This window comes from Solanum pennellii, chromosome 8 (genome assembly GCF_001406875.1).
Source record: "Solanum pennellii chromosome 8, SPENNV200".
NCBI classification, from domain to species: domain Eukaryota; kingdom Viridiplantae; phylum Streptophyta; class Magnoliopsida; order Solanales; family Solanaceae; genus Solanum; species Solanum pennellii.
In genome coordinates, this window is record NC_028644.1 from 55,137,097 (window position 1) to 55,154,833 (window position 17,737).

At 31.2% G+C, this 17,737-nt stretch overlaps 1 protein-coding gene and 1 pseudogene across 1 annotated transcript; one reads left to right on the plus strand and one right to left on the minus strand.

Moving 5' to 3' along the window:
* Positions 1-736: 736 nt before the first annotated feature.
* Positions 737-7,099, plus strand: LOC107026930 (annotated as a pseudogene).
* Positions 7,100-8,025: 926 nt separating this feature from the next.
* On the minus strand, positions 8,026-8,830 carry LOC107027348 (17.3 kDa class II heat shock protein). Its single transcript, XM_015228525.2, has one exon. It carries the CDS (start codon positions 8,732-8,734, stop codon positions 8,258-8,260), a length of 477 nt encoding a protein of 158 aa, XP_015084011.1. The 5' UTR covers positions 8,735-8,830; the 3' UTR covers positions 8,026-8,257.
* Positions 8,831-17,737: the final 8,907 nt, after the last annotated feature.

Consider the following 17,737-nt stretch of genomic DNA (forward strand, 5'->3'; position numbering starts at 1 on the left):
TCGCTCGCTTATCTCCTCTCTGAGTCCCGTTTGCCATTTATACAAATGCATATGTATAAAATATAAATTATCTGATCAATATACATATACATTTCACCTCTCTCCTACTCTATGCCCTTTCTCGATCGCATCTCTCCCAATCTCACTCACATCTCTCCTCCCTCTCTCAATCTCGCTCGCCTCTCTCCTCCATTTCCCAATCTCACTTGTCATATATACAAGTACATATGTATAATATGCAATTATCAAACAAATATACATATACAATTCACCTCTTCCTCATTTTTTGCTCTTTCTCTCGCTTCTCTCCTCTCTATAACATGTAGCTACGAATTGCAATTATCAAACTATAGATATGTAAAGTAATTAGGTTTTTTTTACCGGCTATATTTGAAAGTTTCCTTTTTGAATTAAACATTTAGCCCAAAGCCCATTAACACTTTCTTTCTTCACTCTCTAGAGTGACCATCCGGAGACTCGAAACCATGGTGCGGAAGAAGGCGCAAGGGGATACCAAACCGTCGGTGAAGAAGCCGAACCAGAACCGTCTGAGCAATGCCGAGCGCTCGACACTCTTTGCACGTAGAGAAGCTGCAAAGGTTTTGCGAACTATTCTATAAGGAGACGCCCGGCGTCGAGCCGTTGGCTCCATCAAGTCGCTGGTGTATAGTCCCTCTGTCGGGAACAAAAGAGCTACTTATTTATGCTTTGGTTTGTCAAACTCTCAAATGTAAGTTCACTGACACAATAATAGTAAATACTTGTTAGAGCGCATTTAGAAAATCCTGTTTTCTTACAGTATTTGACTAGATATTGATTTCAAGAGAAAAATAAAGTTTTTGGACTGGCAAGTAATGGAGATGAGCTAAAACATAAAAATCAGGTAAGTGGTAGTTACTAGCGTGGGCTTTAGACCTTGAAAAAATATGTAGTAGTTTGCTATCTCAAAATGAGAGGAAACAATCTAGGGTGCTAAAAAAGAAGAGCTAATACTTAGGCAATTCTTTTACCAAATTTCCAGCTTCTAAGTGCAAGTGAATACATTTTCGTCTGACTAAAATTGCTTGTCGGCTTGCTTGGTCAACTGCATTTTGGAAAATCATTCCAGCTTTAATATAAGAGGGAGCTCGGGTGCTTTTGCTCGGCAGAAGTGATCATGGGATAATTTAACCTCTACAGGCATTAACCTGAAATGTTTCTGTGTAACTTCTCAAGTATTATGGAGAAAATGGTTTCCTCTGGAGTCTGGACATCGTTGGAAAATAGGATGCACTTATCTTTGCTGCTTAAGATTGATTTTATTTTTATGGAAATAATGGAATAGTAGGATAGTCTTCGTGATCAAAAGTATCTAATTGTCCTTCTCACTTTTAGTTGTTTGGAAATTTTAAGAAGCATGATTCATTGCTTGTTTCTATGAGGTTTACAATAGTAATAGTTTTCATTTTTTTTGTTCGTGATCTTATCAAAATATCACCTTTAGTACATATACTTCAGTGGCGCAGAGTAGTCTTATGAATTTTGAAATGTCAAGGACTTTACCATAACATATCAGAGGCTATTTTATTTACCTTTTAAATAGCTGAAGCTGAAGTGTCAAAATGAGCTAATAAAAGCCTAAGTCGATGGAGCAATGCAAAGCAAAGGGTTTTCAATTTATGAGTGAAGACATGTGCTTCATAGAAGTGAGCCTGTGACACAATGACGCACAAAGTGATCCCAACAATAAGCAGTCAGTTCTTTTGAATCTCAACTTTGAGAAGTTGGATTGTTATCATTATTATTCCATCCATTCCGGTTTATGTGACACTATTTCTGAATTAGTGTGTTCCAAAAAGATCTAACACATTTACATATTTGAAAACAACTAATGTTACACTTTCCGTTATACCATTACTGGTAACATTATTCTAAAAGAAATTGCCCTTAATGTGAAGTTTTTATACCCACATAAAATTTGTGATATGTTTTAAGTCTAGACTTTTTGGAAGCTTTATAGCCACACAAATATTATGACTTGTTTAAGACGGCAAGTTTCAGAAGTCTTTATTTCTTTTTTAAACTCTCTGCTAATTCAAACGAGTTCACATAATCAAGAATAGAGGTAATGTTGCTTATCCAACACTGAGATTTTGTCCCTTTTTTGTGCTTTTTTTTTTTTAAAAAGCACTGATATTAACTCGGTGACTCAAATCATGCTTTCTCCATATATACGGAAAAGGGCCATCCATTGGCTTCATAATTACAAATGTTCTGGATTCTTCCTTGTTGCAGATCTTCCTGTTATCAAGGATGTCTTTCACACTGCCAATGTGCTGAGTAAGAAGTGCAAGGTTAGAAATATTTTCAATTTCTGAATTTTCATCGATTGTTAGATTTTGGCACTTTTACTTCTCTCATTGCATGGTATGGGCTTAATTTGTGGGACATGAGAAATTCTTGTTATCTGCCCAAAAGGTAGGGGTAATGTCTCATACATCCTACCTTCCCCAGACCCCACTTGTGGGATTACACTTTGTGTGTTGTTGTTATTGAACTTGAAGATCTTCCTCTTTTTCGCTCTCTCTTTCCGAGTAATATTCTGAATAACCCGTTTTCACACTCGCACCTGTTCCTCTTTTGTATATCTTCTATTACTTTTTTTTAAAAAAAAATAATAATTATGTTTCATCATTTTATGTTGATTTAATAAGATAAAGTTACTGACAAATGGCAGACCATCTCCGAAATATCAAGTAGATGTGTTGCAGGCAGCTCCTGCCAAGCTTTTAGTTCGAAAGAAAGTAAAACATGTCTCAAATTTGAGGACTTCTTATAAGATTTCTCAACTCCTAGTATGTTGATGGTAGCTATCTCTATGGGTTAAAATATGGGATATACATAGTTCAAACTTGTCAACGGACTTTTTAAACATAATTGAACTGAGAAGATCCTTTCTTTATAAAAAAATAGATGGAAAAGTATCTATATCTTAAGTTGTGTTGGATTACACTTGGTGTATTTATTATTATATGGAGCAGAAAAAGTAGTCTCAGATGCGTCACTGGAATCTTCTTTTTTATTTTCATTGCAGACCTTCCAAAACCCCGTTATGCTAGTGTAAATACTCTGAAGATGGACGTAGAGTCTGCCCTAGTCAAATTTAAGAAACAGTATGAGGTATGACATAATCCTTACATGCAGCAGTTGTTTTGCATCACCTGAATAATTTGAAGTAACTTTAGCGTCAATTGACTCGGTAGAATAGAGGTGGAAGATGTATCAAAGATAATTCCTTGTGTCAAAACATCCTAAGCCAAAATCTGATCCCCACGATCTTCTTTGCTGTACTTAATCTTTGCAGTACTTCCTCTAATGAATTGTTTGCCTGACTACTTTGTAGATTTTTTATCCAGTTTCCATGATAATTGTATTAGAGGTATGATATTCCTTGAGTTGACATAGACATTTTGTTTAGAATATTGAGATGAAATACGGAATTTAACAAATTGAGGTCCTAAAATTAAGAAATTTCCTTTCAGAAGAAAAGGGGGAGGGTGGGGGTAGTTCTAGCTGTTCTAGTGTTTGAAGAGTGGCTTCTCAATTGTTAATTGATGTATTGACATCACTTAGGGGGATTGAGGTCAAAGGCATACCTAAAGATACTAGTAAGCTACGGAGATTGGTATATATTAAAGTATGTAGTACCACAGATTTTTCATGTTTGTCAATTCAATGATATCATTATTGTTGTATTCGTGTCCTTATTTGATAGAAGAATTATTGTGAGTCAATTCTGCATTTAGGAAACAATCAAATATTGATTGATCAAATCATTCTCTATGGCCTGATAGATCTTTTGAAGAACTGGTTAATCGAACAAGAATAAAGATAAAATCCGATTTTACTTTTTATTGGTGTTGTATTCTCGTTATTATAAAGTTATTTATGTTTATTTTTTGGACATTAAATATGTTTTCAGGATCCAATAGTTCCTGACCTGTTGATTTCCCCCCCAAGGACTGACTTGCATGATCATCCTTTGGTGAAAAGTGGAAGTGTCTTTCTGCAGGTGCAAAATTCTCTTTCTTAGAATGAAATTTTGATGTGAATACAACAAGGAGTTTCTTGTTATGCAATCCTTTCCCCTCTTTTGGGTTCTATCTAGCTTTCATTGACATGCTACTAATGTCCCTTGTTCCACTAGGGTAAGGCAAGTTCCATGGTTGCAGTTGCTCTTGGGCCTAAACCCAGATGGGAGATAATTGCATGGAAAAAGAGTAGTTAGGTCCTCTAGAGTTTCGTTTTCCACTTGGTTGTTGTTCATGGTTGTTTATTCACTTGTGAAGGTCATTGATTCATGTGCGGCACAAGGGAATAAAACTGTTCATCTAGCTGTTCTTATGAAGGGAAATGGAAAGATAATAGCTTGTGAACTTAATAAAGAAAGGGTTAAACGTCTGAAGGACACAGTTGAACTGGCTGGAGCGATTAGTATCCTTTTAATGGCTTTCTGGTATCCGATCCACCTTCTCACATAAGATTGCTACAGAGGAAATCTAACCATCACTTGATTTCTGGGTCGACATATACCTAAAGTGTATTGGAAGCCCTTAAAATATGTGCTTAGGTCCTTATTTTTTTAAAAAAATTATCCCATCTCTAAGTAATTTCAGTAATCTCGCAATTGTTCACTCAAACTGGATGGAGTTTTTTGTTTCTATATGGCGTTAGACTTTTAATACCATAAACACCTCTTTGCATTATGTGTCTGAAGTTTATTTTTGAGGAAATATGGCTTTTGGAACTGCTGATATCTTTAGTTGTTTCAATTCCCTATTTCAAGTATCCTAAAACCAGTTAGTTATATGATAATTTGTCTAATTGATTTTTGTTTCATTGTTGCCATAATATGCCTCGATAACTTAACTTATCCAAAGATGTGGAAGTCAAGCATGAGGACTTCTTAAACATGAGTCCTGAGGATCCAGCGTACTCGAAGGTAAACATACAAGATATTTTTGGGGAATGAGGTGTCATTGGTTGTCATATATTATCAACTTATTGAGTGAAAACTATTACTTTCTGTCCAATTAATCAATTTGCTTAACTTGCAGCACTTGAATAAAGTAATCGGTTGACCTATTTCACAAACATGATTGATTGGGAAAAAATAATTTGTAAAGCTTGTTAGTTTTTTGTACTGATCCATTTTTTGTATCGAATGATTCTGTGATACAGTTGATAGCAGATTGGAAAAGAGGACAATTTCTCCTCAACTATGAGTTGGTAACACTTTGGTTGAACATGTCAAAGCCTTTTGATTCTTCATTGTTAATCTGTTGAAGGAACACTTTTATATAGGCGTATCATTTTAATGTATCCAGAACAAGCATTAAAAAGAGACAAAATCCTACCTTTTTCTGGAAACTTTGAAAAACAAAAAAAGGATATCAGTAAGTGCTGGTACAACCATGAATATATATATTTGATCTGGGGTAATGCGGGGTTACACTCTGATTAGTTTTCATGAATAGTGATGATTTTACGAAAAAATAAGTAGCCAGTTCACATTTTCAGCAAGCATGGTTTCAACTTTGTTTTCCTCTATTTTCTGTTTGGATATTTAAATGGAATTCCTTTATTTAACTCATAAACCGGCACCAGGTTCAAGCAATACTGTGAGATCCATCATGTTCAGGCTCTGGGACTTTTGTTGATAGATTAGATCACTTGCTCCCCCTTTATACAGCAGGTGATTTGCTCTTTGTGTACTCATTTTTGTATATTTTGTGTAACCATCCCTTTGCTTTTCTCGTTTGAAACTAATTTCTGAAAAAGCATTGCAGACTCTAATGTCAATAGACTAGAAAAGCTCGCTGCTTTCCAGAGAAAGACTTCGGAACATGCATTATCTTGTGAGATTTATAATATTGTTTCTTATTTTTCTTTTTTAACCACAAATGGTAAATTCATGTATGTTTGTGAATGCAAATGATCAATTTACCCTCTCATCTTGATGTAGTTCCAGTTGTTGAGAGAATTGTTTACAGTATATGTGTTGAGAATGAAGATGTTATCAAATCTGTTCTGCCTCTTGCTTCTTCTTTTGGTTTTGAACTGACAAAAATCTTTCCCCAATGGGGTTGCCGAGGTCATCCAATTTTTTATGGATGTAAGTGATCATACATATCTCACAACCTTTATTTATGGGTGCTTACCTGCCCCTAGTACTTTAGAATCAAACTGCGTTCCAAAAGTTGGTCAAACTAGACAAATAAAGAAAGCACAGTAGAATGAAAGAATATTGTTCTTGCAGTTTTCAAGTGCTCCAATAAGAATTTTCCAGGCATCATATATTTTCGTGTTTAATTGCTTATTGTCTAAGCTAGATCTAGTTGGCCAAATGAAACGGTTGCAATTATATTCTTTTAGAAGTAAAGCGTCATTTATCTTTAAAGAGTCAACATGTCATTAGACAGAGGACTAAACTGCAAGCTATACCACCTTCAATAGCGTATAGTATTTGCATTACACTGAAGGCTGTAGGAAAACATGTATGTATGAGCTGTAAATATATACAGTACCATCTTGAAGAACAGTAACACAGTGCTGTTTTGATACATTCTGATCCTCTCTGCCTGATGCTCTTCTGGTTTTTCATTAGTTGAAAATCTTACATGTGTAATGATTATTTTACTAAAATTTTTGCGCAGCTCCACATGTGCTGAGAACCGATCTTATAGAGGACCAGGAGGGCTTCTTTATTGATTTATTAGTCAGGAAGGGTGTTAGCCCTCCAGCCAAGCACATCAGAGATGTTGCAAACGCATTACGAGTTCTTCAACGAAGAAAAAAGAGAAAGATGAATTCTTTCTTCTTCCTCGAAACTTTGGGTTTGTTGTTGTAATACTAGGTTTACTTGTATCAGTCAGGCAATCCAAAAATGATAAAATCCTAGAGAAAAGTTGCCAGAATTTTTATCACCAGGTGAGAATGTAGTTTGGCCGAAGTTTTGTTTTATTCATTTTCAGGTTTTTGGTCATCTCTACTAAACAGTTACTGTATACAACAAAAACTTTCTGGCATTTCATGCTTACATCAAATTGTATTTCTCTTATGCTCTTTTCCTTCTCAAAAAAATAATTAAATTTCCATTTTTTTGCCATGAAAAAGAATTTTTGTATTTATTTATAAAAGGATAATATTTTAAATTATAGCACAGTGAAATTTATTGATTGCCGGCTTTTACAGAGGTAAAAGAGATGTGTGGTTTAATAATTATATAATTTATACTCGGAAAAATATGCTAAGTAGAGATATTCTATCTCTCAATTAAGTGAGACCTTCCTCCGGTTGAAATTCAAATGAACATTAGTTTATGATATTTAAAATTATATTATTACATCGTCATATTGACATGGAAAATCATATCTCAGTATACTCCGTATATAATGATTTATAAAATATTAAAATAATTTAATTTATATTAATTATAAAAAATTAAGTAAATTAAGATAAACTGGTGTTCAGCTACAAAGTTCCACCTATTTCTCCTAGATTACTTTTGGATGAAGGCATTAGAAAAGTTTTACCATGCGTTGAGAAAAATAATTAAATTTTGGGAAGAGAACAATTTACACTAGTATACTTTACAATGATGAACTTCCGTGAAAATCATAATTGATATGAATTTGAAAAAAAAACCCATTAATTTGTAATTTTAGTATACTATAAACTCTCATTACTAGTTATAATTGAAAACTATTATATAAGCGTTCTATTTTTTTAATTTTGATGGGGTGTTATTTTTTCCAAGTTAATGACAAATTATAGTTGTCAAATTTTTCCCAAAACGGATCCAATATACTTTATTTTCTGTGTGGAGCTCACACAGGAACCTGTGGCTCTGTATTACAGATTACGCACGCTTACAACATTGCTTATGGTTACTCTATATTATAGTTTTTTGACTTAATTTTGGAATAAGAATTTACAAATTCAAATTCATTACACCTTAACACTATTTTGAAGAGTAAATTATGGTTTAATGTTGCAATCCTTCCATGAAAATTAAATGAAAGTCATTTCTGTTTAAAGAAAATGCGACAGATGCATAGCACTGCATTAGACATCAAAACAAACAATACCCATGGCTATTGTAACTTTCAAACAGACGTGAAAACATAGCAGAAAGATAAAAGAAAAAAGTTCACTACTCCTACATCTTTATTTCTACTACATCATACCACCAACCATCAAAACAGAGTCCATAACTTCAAGCAACTTTCACCTCAATTGTTTTCGGTTTCTTTGGCTCAGGAGGAGGCAATTTCTGAACAGTGACAGTCAGAACTCCATCTTGACAAACTGCAGAAATTGCATCAGTATTCGCATTCTCCGGCAGACTAAACTTCCTCATGAATTTCCCAACCCTTCTCTCCATCCTAATAAACTTTGCACCTTCTTTCTCTTCTTCCCTCTTCCTTTCACCACTAATCAACAGCACATTGTCTTCTTCCACCTGCACTTTGATATCTCCAGATTTCAACCCTGGCATATCCACAACAAAAACATACGAATTAGGATACTCCTTCACATCCGCTGGTGTAGCAGCCATGGCCTTAGCATCACGAACATAGTTCCTTGATGGTGCATTGACAGACTTGTCGGAATCTTCACCGGCAGCTTCCATCATATGGTGGAGAGTGTGGAAGAGTGGTGTGTTATCGATACCCAACAACCTCAAATCCATTTTCAGTATTGAGAAATTTTTGGATATTGTGATTTTGTGCGTGAAATTTTTCAATTTTGGTTTGATTTGTAATTGTAGTGAGATTGGGGTAAAGGGGTTAGGGTTATATAGTGGAAATGTGGAAAGTTCTGGAGGATGATCAAAGAAGAATGAAGAAAGTTTCTAGGAGCTTCTTCTCTTCATCACGTTGTTTTTACACTGGTCTAGAAACTTGCAGATTGTTCCTTTTTATTTTTATTTTTCGTTTCTATTTTTTAAGAGGTTGATATTTATCAAGAAAATTCAATCATGGTTGGTTTAAAAAGTCAATCTTCTTATTTTTGATATGTAATTAAAATATCGAATTAACTATACTAAATATATTAATAAAATACAATAATGTAATTTTGAATACATTATTAATATTACTTATATATATATATAGACACGCTTTATAATTTAGAAAAAAGGGTCTGATATATCCCTCAACTTAGTAATTTGGAGCTAACATACCCATTGTTATGAGAGTGACTCATATAAGACTCTATTTATAAAAAATTTATTAACATATACCCTTTTCCTCTAACGGAAATAAAAAAAATTAAATTTAATTTTTATTATTTTTTTCTAAAATATATAATCCCATATAAGTAAATTTAATCCTTGTCAAACATATATTTTTTTTGACTTTTTTTTGTTTCAATGACTAATTTAGAATTATTATTTTGATAATCAAATTTATTTATGTTTCACTAATATTCTTGTAAAACTTGTAGACGATAAATTTTTTTCTTCGAATAAAAAAATCAAATTACAATATAGACAAAATAGTTAATTTTTTTTTCTTTAAACTAAGGAATGAAAGAAAAAAATTAAAATAAGAATAAGAAACTCAAGTAATTATAATAAAAGAAGTCAAAAAATAATTTATGTATGAAAAGAATTAAAATATATCTTTAACTTTGATAGAAGAATCATATATACTTCTAAATAATTTTTTAAAAAAACTAAAAGTAAAAAATATAAATTTAAAACTAATTTTTTAAGTTCCATTAAATGAAGAGTATATGTGAACTCATTTTATAACGGCATGGGTATATATGAGTCGTTTGTATAACAATAAGGATATATATGAGCCACTTTCATAACGAGGGGAAAATCAGCTCCAAATGACAAAGTTGAGGGGTATATTCGACCCTTTTCCCTATATTTTAGAAGAAAATAGGTCAAAAATGTCCTCACATTATGTGAAAGGAAAAAAAATATCTTTTATTTATAGTTTGGTTGAAAAATGTCATTGTTGTCAATACTTTGGTTCAAAAATGTTTTGCAGTCAATACTGTGGTCCAAAAATACCCCTTAGTTACTAAAATAGGTCAAAAAGGCCCTTTTCTGAATAAGTATAGTTTTTTCTTTTTAACCACACTTCCTTCTTAATTAAATTATTAAAGAAGTATGATCTTGTTTCCTTTCTTTTAAAATTACTTTAACAAATAAAAATATAAGAAATAAATTTCCTCCTTAATCTCATCTTATCAATTAAAATAGAAATAACTTCATATACCATCTCGACAGATAATATATGTCATATGTATAAGATTATAGTATATCCATCATATATAACCATAGCAAGTAACTGTAATAAAATAAGAAATATTTTTATTTTTTATTTTTTTAATTGAAGATAAACATTTGCTAATTTAAAAAAATATTATTACAAAAAGAATGTGTTAAAAAGAAAATGAAATAATATACTTATTTGAAAAAAACGAGCATCTTTTACCCAAAATATCAATAAGGGCATTTTTTATCAAAATATTGATGGGAAAGACATTTTTAGACCAAGCTACAAATGAAGGGCATTTTTATTCCTTTCGCATAGTTTAAGGGCATTTCTGACCATTTTCCCTATTTTATATAATAAGCAACTATCAAGATGAGCTTCGAATTGTGCTGCTTATCTACTTTACTCTATATAATTTAAGGAGATTGGGTCAAATAGGTTGCTTAATTACTCCTCATCTATTATTACTATCCAATTATTTCTCACTATTTATATTTAGTAATTATATTTCAATTTATCTATCTTGCTTTCATTTTTAGGATGTTATATATTTAAATTACAATAAATAACAAATAAAAAATTTAAGAGCATATTAAAAAATTATTTATTGAAAAATTTATACATAATCACATAAATTGATACACTTGAAACAACGTGCAATTTTAAAAATGTACAAGTACCCTCTAGACTATGATCGAAATCTCAGATACACACATTAACTAAACTAAGATCATATTATCCCCCTCAACTTATTTTTTTTTGTAATTTTGTGCACCTTTTTCACTTATGTGGCATCCAAGTATCTCTCACACGCCTATATTTCGTGGAGTACTCATGGAGTGTGCTATGTAAGACAAAAGATGTATAAATTAAAAAAAAATTCAGGGGGTAATATTACCTTAGTTTAGTTAAGGTGTGTCTCTGGATTTCGTTCATAGTCTAGTGGATACTTGTGCATTTTCTTTTAAAAAAGATATAGTACATCAAAATAATTATCAACTTAAACTATTTAAATATGAGAAAATAGTTATTGGGCTGCTTAATATCAGTAGAGAATTCTTTCGATTTACCCTTCTACTTCAATTTATTTTATTTATATTTAGTACCTTCTCTATTTTAATTTATTTGTCTTACTTTATTTTTAAGTATGTTATGCATTTAAAAATTATGAAAGTATACTATTATAAATCACAATAATTAATAATTTAAAAACAAATTAAAACTTAGTTGACTCTTGAAATTTCGTACATGCTCACACAAAAATTGACATAAAGAGTAACATATATTATTGGGAAAGAGTCTGAAAAATATTCTAACATTGACCGAGATTGCTATTATGATACCGAGCTATGATCAGAACCTATTACCCCCTGAACTATTTAGTACTATATTTTAAAATATATATTTTTGCCCAGCTGGTCTAGTTACTCCGATCTATCTTAATTGAGTGTGTCACATGCACCATTTAATTCATTAAATTAGTCAGTTAGTTTAATAAATATATTTTAAAAGTCAAAAAAGAAAAAAATTTAAACCTTTCTCTTTTCCAAAACTTTCTCTTTCCCTTAAGCCAAAGAAGAATCAAAGACTAAATTGTATTTCTTGTTAGTTGTTGATAGTTCTTCATAGTTTGTTTGCTTTTTGGCATCGTAGTTCCTCATTCAACTTTGGATCATCTTTATCAAAACAAATGCTATTTAATTCAATTTTACATCTTTTATGGATAACCCTAACAAAAAATTAACAATAGAACAAACAAGACCACCAAAAAAAATTCAAAATTAAAGAAAACAATTCGTTTAATCTAAAGCTTACCTATTAGGGCATCTCCAACCCAAACAGTAAACTTTATACAAAATTTGGTGTCAGTATCGAATTTGGTGTAATCAACTCCAACCCACTGCATCAAATTTTACACTAAAAAAGAATCTCTCTCTTTATTATTATATTATTATTTTTTATTTCATTTATATTTTCTTTTTTCATAAAACAAATTGTTTTCTAAGACATTCACCATATATAATACATATTATTTTCTTTTATAATCGTTTAATACATAATTATTGTGTACCATAATTTTCTAAATAAAATTTCTAGCAATTATTATACATTATACATAATAATGCATAATACAAATACAAGTGATATCATTAACGAAATAAAATTAAATAATTATACATAATTAAAAAAATAATTTTAAATTCTACATAAATATTTCAACTTTCAAGATCACTAAGGTGCTCCCATAAATGCTCTATTATTACGTAGTTCAAAATGAAACATAGAGCTTTGAAATTTAAAGAATTTAAAGAAGAAAATAAAATTATTAATAAAATGGGAATAGTATTGTTGATCCAAATGTTAGTGAATTTGTTCGACAAGAAAAAAGTCGAATAATGGAAAAAAGAAGTCAACAACTTCAACAACCGCAACCACAACCAAAACAATTTTCGGTCCCACATAATTCATGTTTTAATAGTATTGATGAATCCAAAAAGAATCTATCCGATTATTAATTTATTATTGTAATTATTTAAAAATTATTATATTTTTTTGTACTTTTTAAAATTACTATATACTTTATATTTCAATTTTGATATATGTCAATTACTACTTTGTTGAATGTTTATTATTTTAGATTATTTTTAAGTACATTGTATTATTTGTTTAACATTTATATGTCCCATTTTTAATTTTTTGAAGGTTAATTATAGTTTATATAATTTATAGTAGAATTAACGTGTGTGTCTCTGTGTGTGTGTATATATATATATATATATATATATATATATATATATATACATACACACACACATTATTAAACGATATTAAAAAGATATGGAGTTTCAAATATTTAAAATTAATCAAATTAGGTTTTGTGTTATTATATAAATATAGTTGTAATACAATTCGAATTCAGTACATTGTTATAAAATCGATCATTATTATTCCAACAAATATAATACATTTTAACAAATATAATACAGATTGACCAAGAGTTGTCCAAATCCTCTTTAAAATGTAATTAAGTAAATTTGAGACCAAATTAATATTTCAAAAAATTTCTTAATCTTTTATAAAATACAAAAAAACTTTTCATTTTTGAATTTCTATAATTCAATCCAAATCATTTTAAATTTTTTTTTTCATCTTCTCTTCTCTCTTCTTCTCCCAACGTTCTCTCTTTTGTTCTTTTTTTTTCCTTTTCAATCCGAAAATCCGACTAGACTATCTTTGTTATCTTCCTCTTCCTTTCCGACCATCTCCATTATTTTCCTCCTCATCGACTTGAAATGGGTTAGTTATTTTCACATTTTTTTCTTGGATTAATGAACAATAAAACATTCTGTAGATGTAAAAATTGAATAATGATGTAATGATAATTATTTATTGGATTAATGAACAACATTATTATTTATTGTTTTTGAAAGACAATCAACCAACCCAAAAAACCTTAATTTTGAGGAAATGTATATGCATTGTTAACATTCAGTGAAAAGTCGTTTTTTGTTGCTTTTGTTATTCTTTTTGTGGCCATTTTATTGATATGATTTTAGAAATAAAACGCTATGGCAACAGACTATCGATCTGTGGCAACGTAATGTTGAATATTATTTTATAATGAATTGTAAACTCTCAAGCTTTTTTTATTTACCTTGTAAATGAAATGATACAAGAAGCTTCAATCATGACAACAACTCAATCTTTTATTGGTCTAGCTTCCTCTTCTAATATCAAATGCTCTTTTTGTCTATGCGAAGAATGTGAGCAGCAACATGAATATTTTATTAGTCATGCTAAAAAACTCACAAATACTATTAAGAAAATGTCTCATAATATTGATGTCCAAAGATCCAAAAAGATTTCACAGCCTTTAAAGTGTAGGAGGTTGAAAAAATTTATTTCCCAAACACTTTGGATAATTAGCGAGAAGAAAGAGAAGGAGAAGAAGGCAAAGAAGGAGAAGGAGGAGAAGGAGAAGGAGAAGGAGAAGAAGGAGTTGGAGGAGAAGGAGAAGGAGAAGGAGAAGCAGAAGCAGAAGCAGAAGGATAAGACGAAGGAGAAGCAGAAAGAGAAGGAGGAGAAGGAGAAGGAGAAAGAGAAGAGAAGGATAAGAAGAAGGAGAAGCAGAAAGAGAAAGCGAAGGAGAAGGGGAAGCAGAAAGAAAAAGTGAAAGCAAAAAAGAAAGAGAAGAAAGTCGAAAGTCGTCAGTTCTGATATGAAGTGACAATATCCATTTGAAGGTAAAAATATTGACGGCGAGAGTCCAACTAAATTAATGTCATCCTTCTCGCAACGGATAAACGAGGGTATTTACAAGCATCATTCAAAAAAATAAGATCGTTTAGCTATATTAGTATTTCTTCTTGTTGTCCACTAAATAATTATTTATAATGATTGCATAATTATAGAAGAGACTAGGACGATCACTACTTAGCCAATTGCTCGAAACTTGATTTTGACCAACTTGATTTTGTAGTTGCATTTCCAAAGAATAAGAACTGCTTTTAAAGTAATATCTTAACCCAATAAGTGTTGGACTGATTAGGTAAATCCATACGTACTTTATGATTTGATTAATACATGAATATATACAAATAAATTGATACAGAGATACACTTGTTTGATCTATCTGTGCAGTATATGGATGTCATTTTTACTATTTATGTAAGAAGTCGAAGCAACATAGTCATTCTAAATATCGATATACAATTACTACTTTTTTCAAAACATACATTGACAATGCTAGTGTTATTCCTGAATATGAAGATAAAATCGTTGAAACTATGAAAGGGTTTGGTATAGCTTGTGGACTGCCTTGGCACTTGACAAATGATGTTTATGTCCCTATAAATAGTAATGAGCACTTCCATTGGGTCTTGAAAGTCGTTGCATTGAAGGAACAGTGCATAAAAGTATATTCTTCGATGTTCTCATCTAGGTGTAACAGAAAATTGTCCTCCTAGATTCAAAAGTTTTCTACAGTGTTGCCAAAGTACCTTGAGTAAAGAGAATTTTTTGAGCAAAAAGAGCGAACCAACTGGTCAGTTCTTGAACGTTACCAAGGAAAGAACAAATCTCACCCATTCGAAGTCAGACATGTTACCGGTATTGCCCAACAAGAAAGCAGTAGTCTATAAGTATCACATTATCTTTTTGTCTTACAACTATCGAAATGTGATGTTATTATCTTTTCTAATTGATGATATACCATGAAGAGATTGTGGACTTTTTGTCGCTGCATACACTGAGTTTTTGAGTGATGGACTAGAAGTACCATCTTGTGGACTTAGTGCTAAAACCCTTCGCATGAGATATGCTTCACTCCTATGGAATTATGGGATTTTAAAGGCTCGGAATGACTATGTTAGTAAAAATGAATACCCACATAGTCCTAGACCTAAAAAAGCAAAGATCGATGAAAATGTTCCGGTAAACACCATTGATTACATAGGTGGTTATGTATATCATTGTGAATTACCTTTTTGTTGATAAGTTGTATAAAACAATTGGTGAAGTGTTAATTTTTGCTGATAATATTAATATAAATGATTTTTATGATTATATTGATTTTGTTAGAACAAATGTCAATTATGATGGAAAGGAAGATATGTGGTGTATGTGGCAACATATATAAATTCTGTTGTAAAAAACACCACACAATTATCTTCATGTTTACCAACAAAAATGATATATGTGACAACATATTTCACAGAAAGGAGATATGTGGTAATATATGTCACATAAAGGATATATGTGACAACATTATACTATATAACATATGTCACAGAAAGGTAGTATGTGTCCCAACATAACGTATATATGTTGCAACATACGTCACACTTTGAATTGTCAAAATTTAAAAAGAAAAAATTAAACCATTTTAATACAGTCCTCACTTGATTTTCCCTCTCTCCTTTCTTCTATAAAAGTTGTTTCATATTTCAAATTTTATTTATTTTTACTAATATCAATTTTCTTTTCTCTTTTTTCCTTTTTTTCTCCTACTCTAGGATTCATTCCATTATACCTTCATTCACATATCATATTGTTATTGCGATATCTTCTAAAATATCAGTGGTAGTCTGTTAAGATCCTCTTCTACAGCAAGGCGTCATTGTCCTCATCATTTTTAGTTTATCGATGATATCTTCTTAGGTAATATTTAATTAGGGTTTGAAATGCTTACTTGTTTTCCCTATTTTTAGTGGTTTTATGATTTTTTTGGTTGTGTAGTTATTCTTTTTTTAATTATTCTCTGATTTCAAAAGGCTTCATTTGTAGTTCGTTGGATAGGGCTTAGGGAGGATTTTGTTGTTTGTTTGTTGGTTCATGTGTGACATTGAATCATATTTGTTGTTTGTGTTGTTGTATATTGTGTTGTGTATTTCAAAAAGCTAAACTTCATTTGTAGGTCATGTTTGGCATTCAAATATTTTATTTGTGATTGCAGATACACAAATATAATGGCTCATGTCAAAAGAAAAATTGATACAACTGACACAACAAAGATTCAGAAGAAGCTTAAGACTAAAGTTCCTAGGAAGAATAATGAAAATACCATTCTTTTGGAAGAGCTTGCATCTGAAGCAGTTTCTTCTTCTCGACTAGAAGCAGAATTTTCTTAAAAAGAATATGAAGAAAGAGAAAAAGAAAAAAATGAAGTTGTTGATGATAGAGAAAGAGTAGAAGAAGTTGAGGAGGAAGATAAAAGGAGAAAATAGAGAAGTAGTTGAGGAAGAAAATGAAAAACAAATAATAGTTGAGGAAGAACAAGGAAAAAATATAGAAATAGTTGAGGAAGGAGGAAAAAATAGAGAAGTAGTTGTGCATGAAGAAGAAAAAATAATGAAGTTGATGAAAAAGAACAAGAATTTCATGAAGTTTGCAATGCTACTGGTGATGATGGGATTAAAATTATCAGTGCGGACACTTTTTCTGTGCATCTGCAGCCTAACGTTAATGGTGATAGCATTATTAGGTCAGTCCTGGGAAAACCTTTCAACAACTTTAGGGCTATCCTCAAGAGAAATAATTTGGAAGATTTTTTTAGAAGTAGTTGTTTCGGTCATTTTCTTAATTTTCCAATGATACAACTCCACGTTTTCAAATGACCATGGTTTATGAACTTCTGAAAAAAGGGTTTATTTTTCAAAATCTCAAAAAGAAGGATGAGATTGTAATTAATTATTGTGGCATGCCAATCTTCTTTGGCATAAAAGAGTTTGTCATAGTTACAGGGTTAAAATGTCATCCTTCTCTTGAGCAGGTCCCTTGAATACATTGTCAAAAAAGAACTACGAAGAAGAAAGAAAGGAGTAAAAGAAGAAGCAGGACAACATTCACTGTCAACTGAAGAGCAAGACGTGATGTTCCTTGTTGGCAAAAGCTTCAAAAATTCTGACCTAATATATTTGTTAGAATACGAGGATACACCAAAAAAGCACAAGAAGTCATTG

Bases quoted from the DNA above. Each gene is read 5' to 3' on its own strand.
- LOC107027348 (XM_015228525.2), bottom strand. From the start codon at position 8,734: ATGGATTTGAGGTTGTTGGGTATCGATAACACACCACTCTTCCACACT.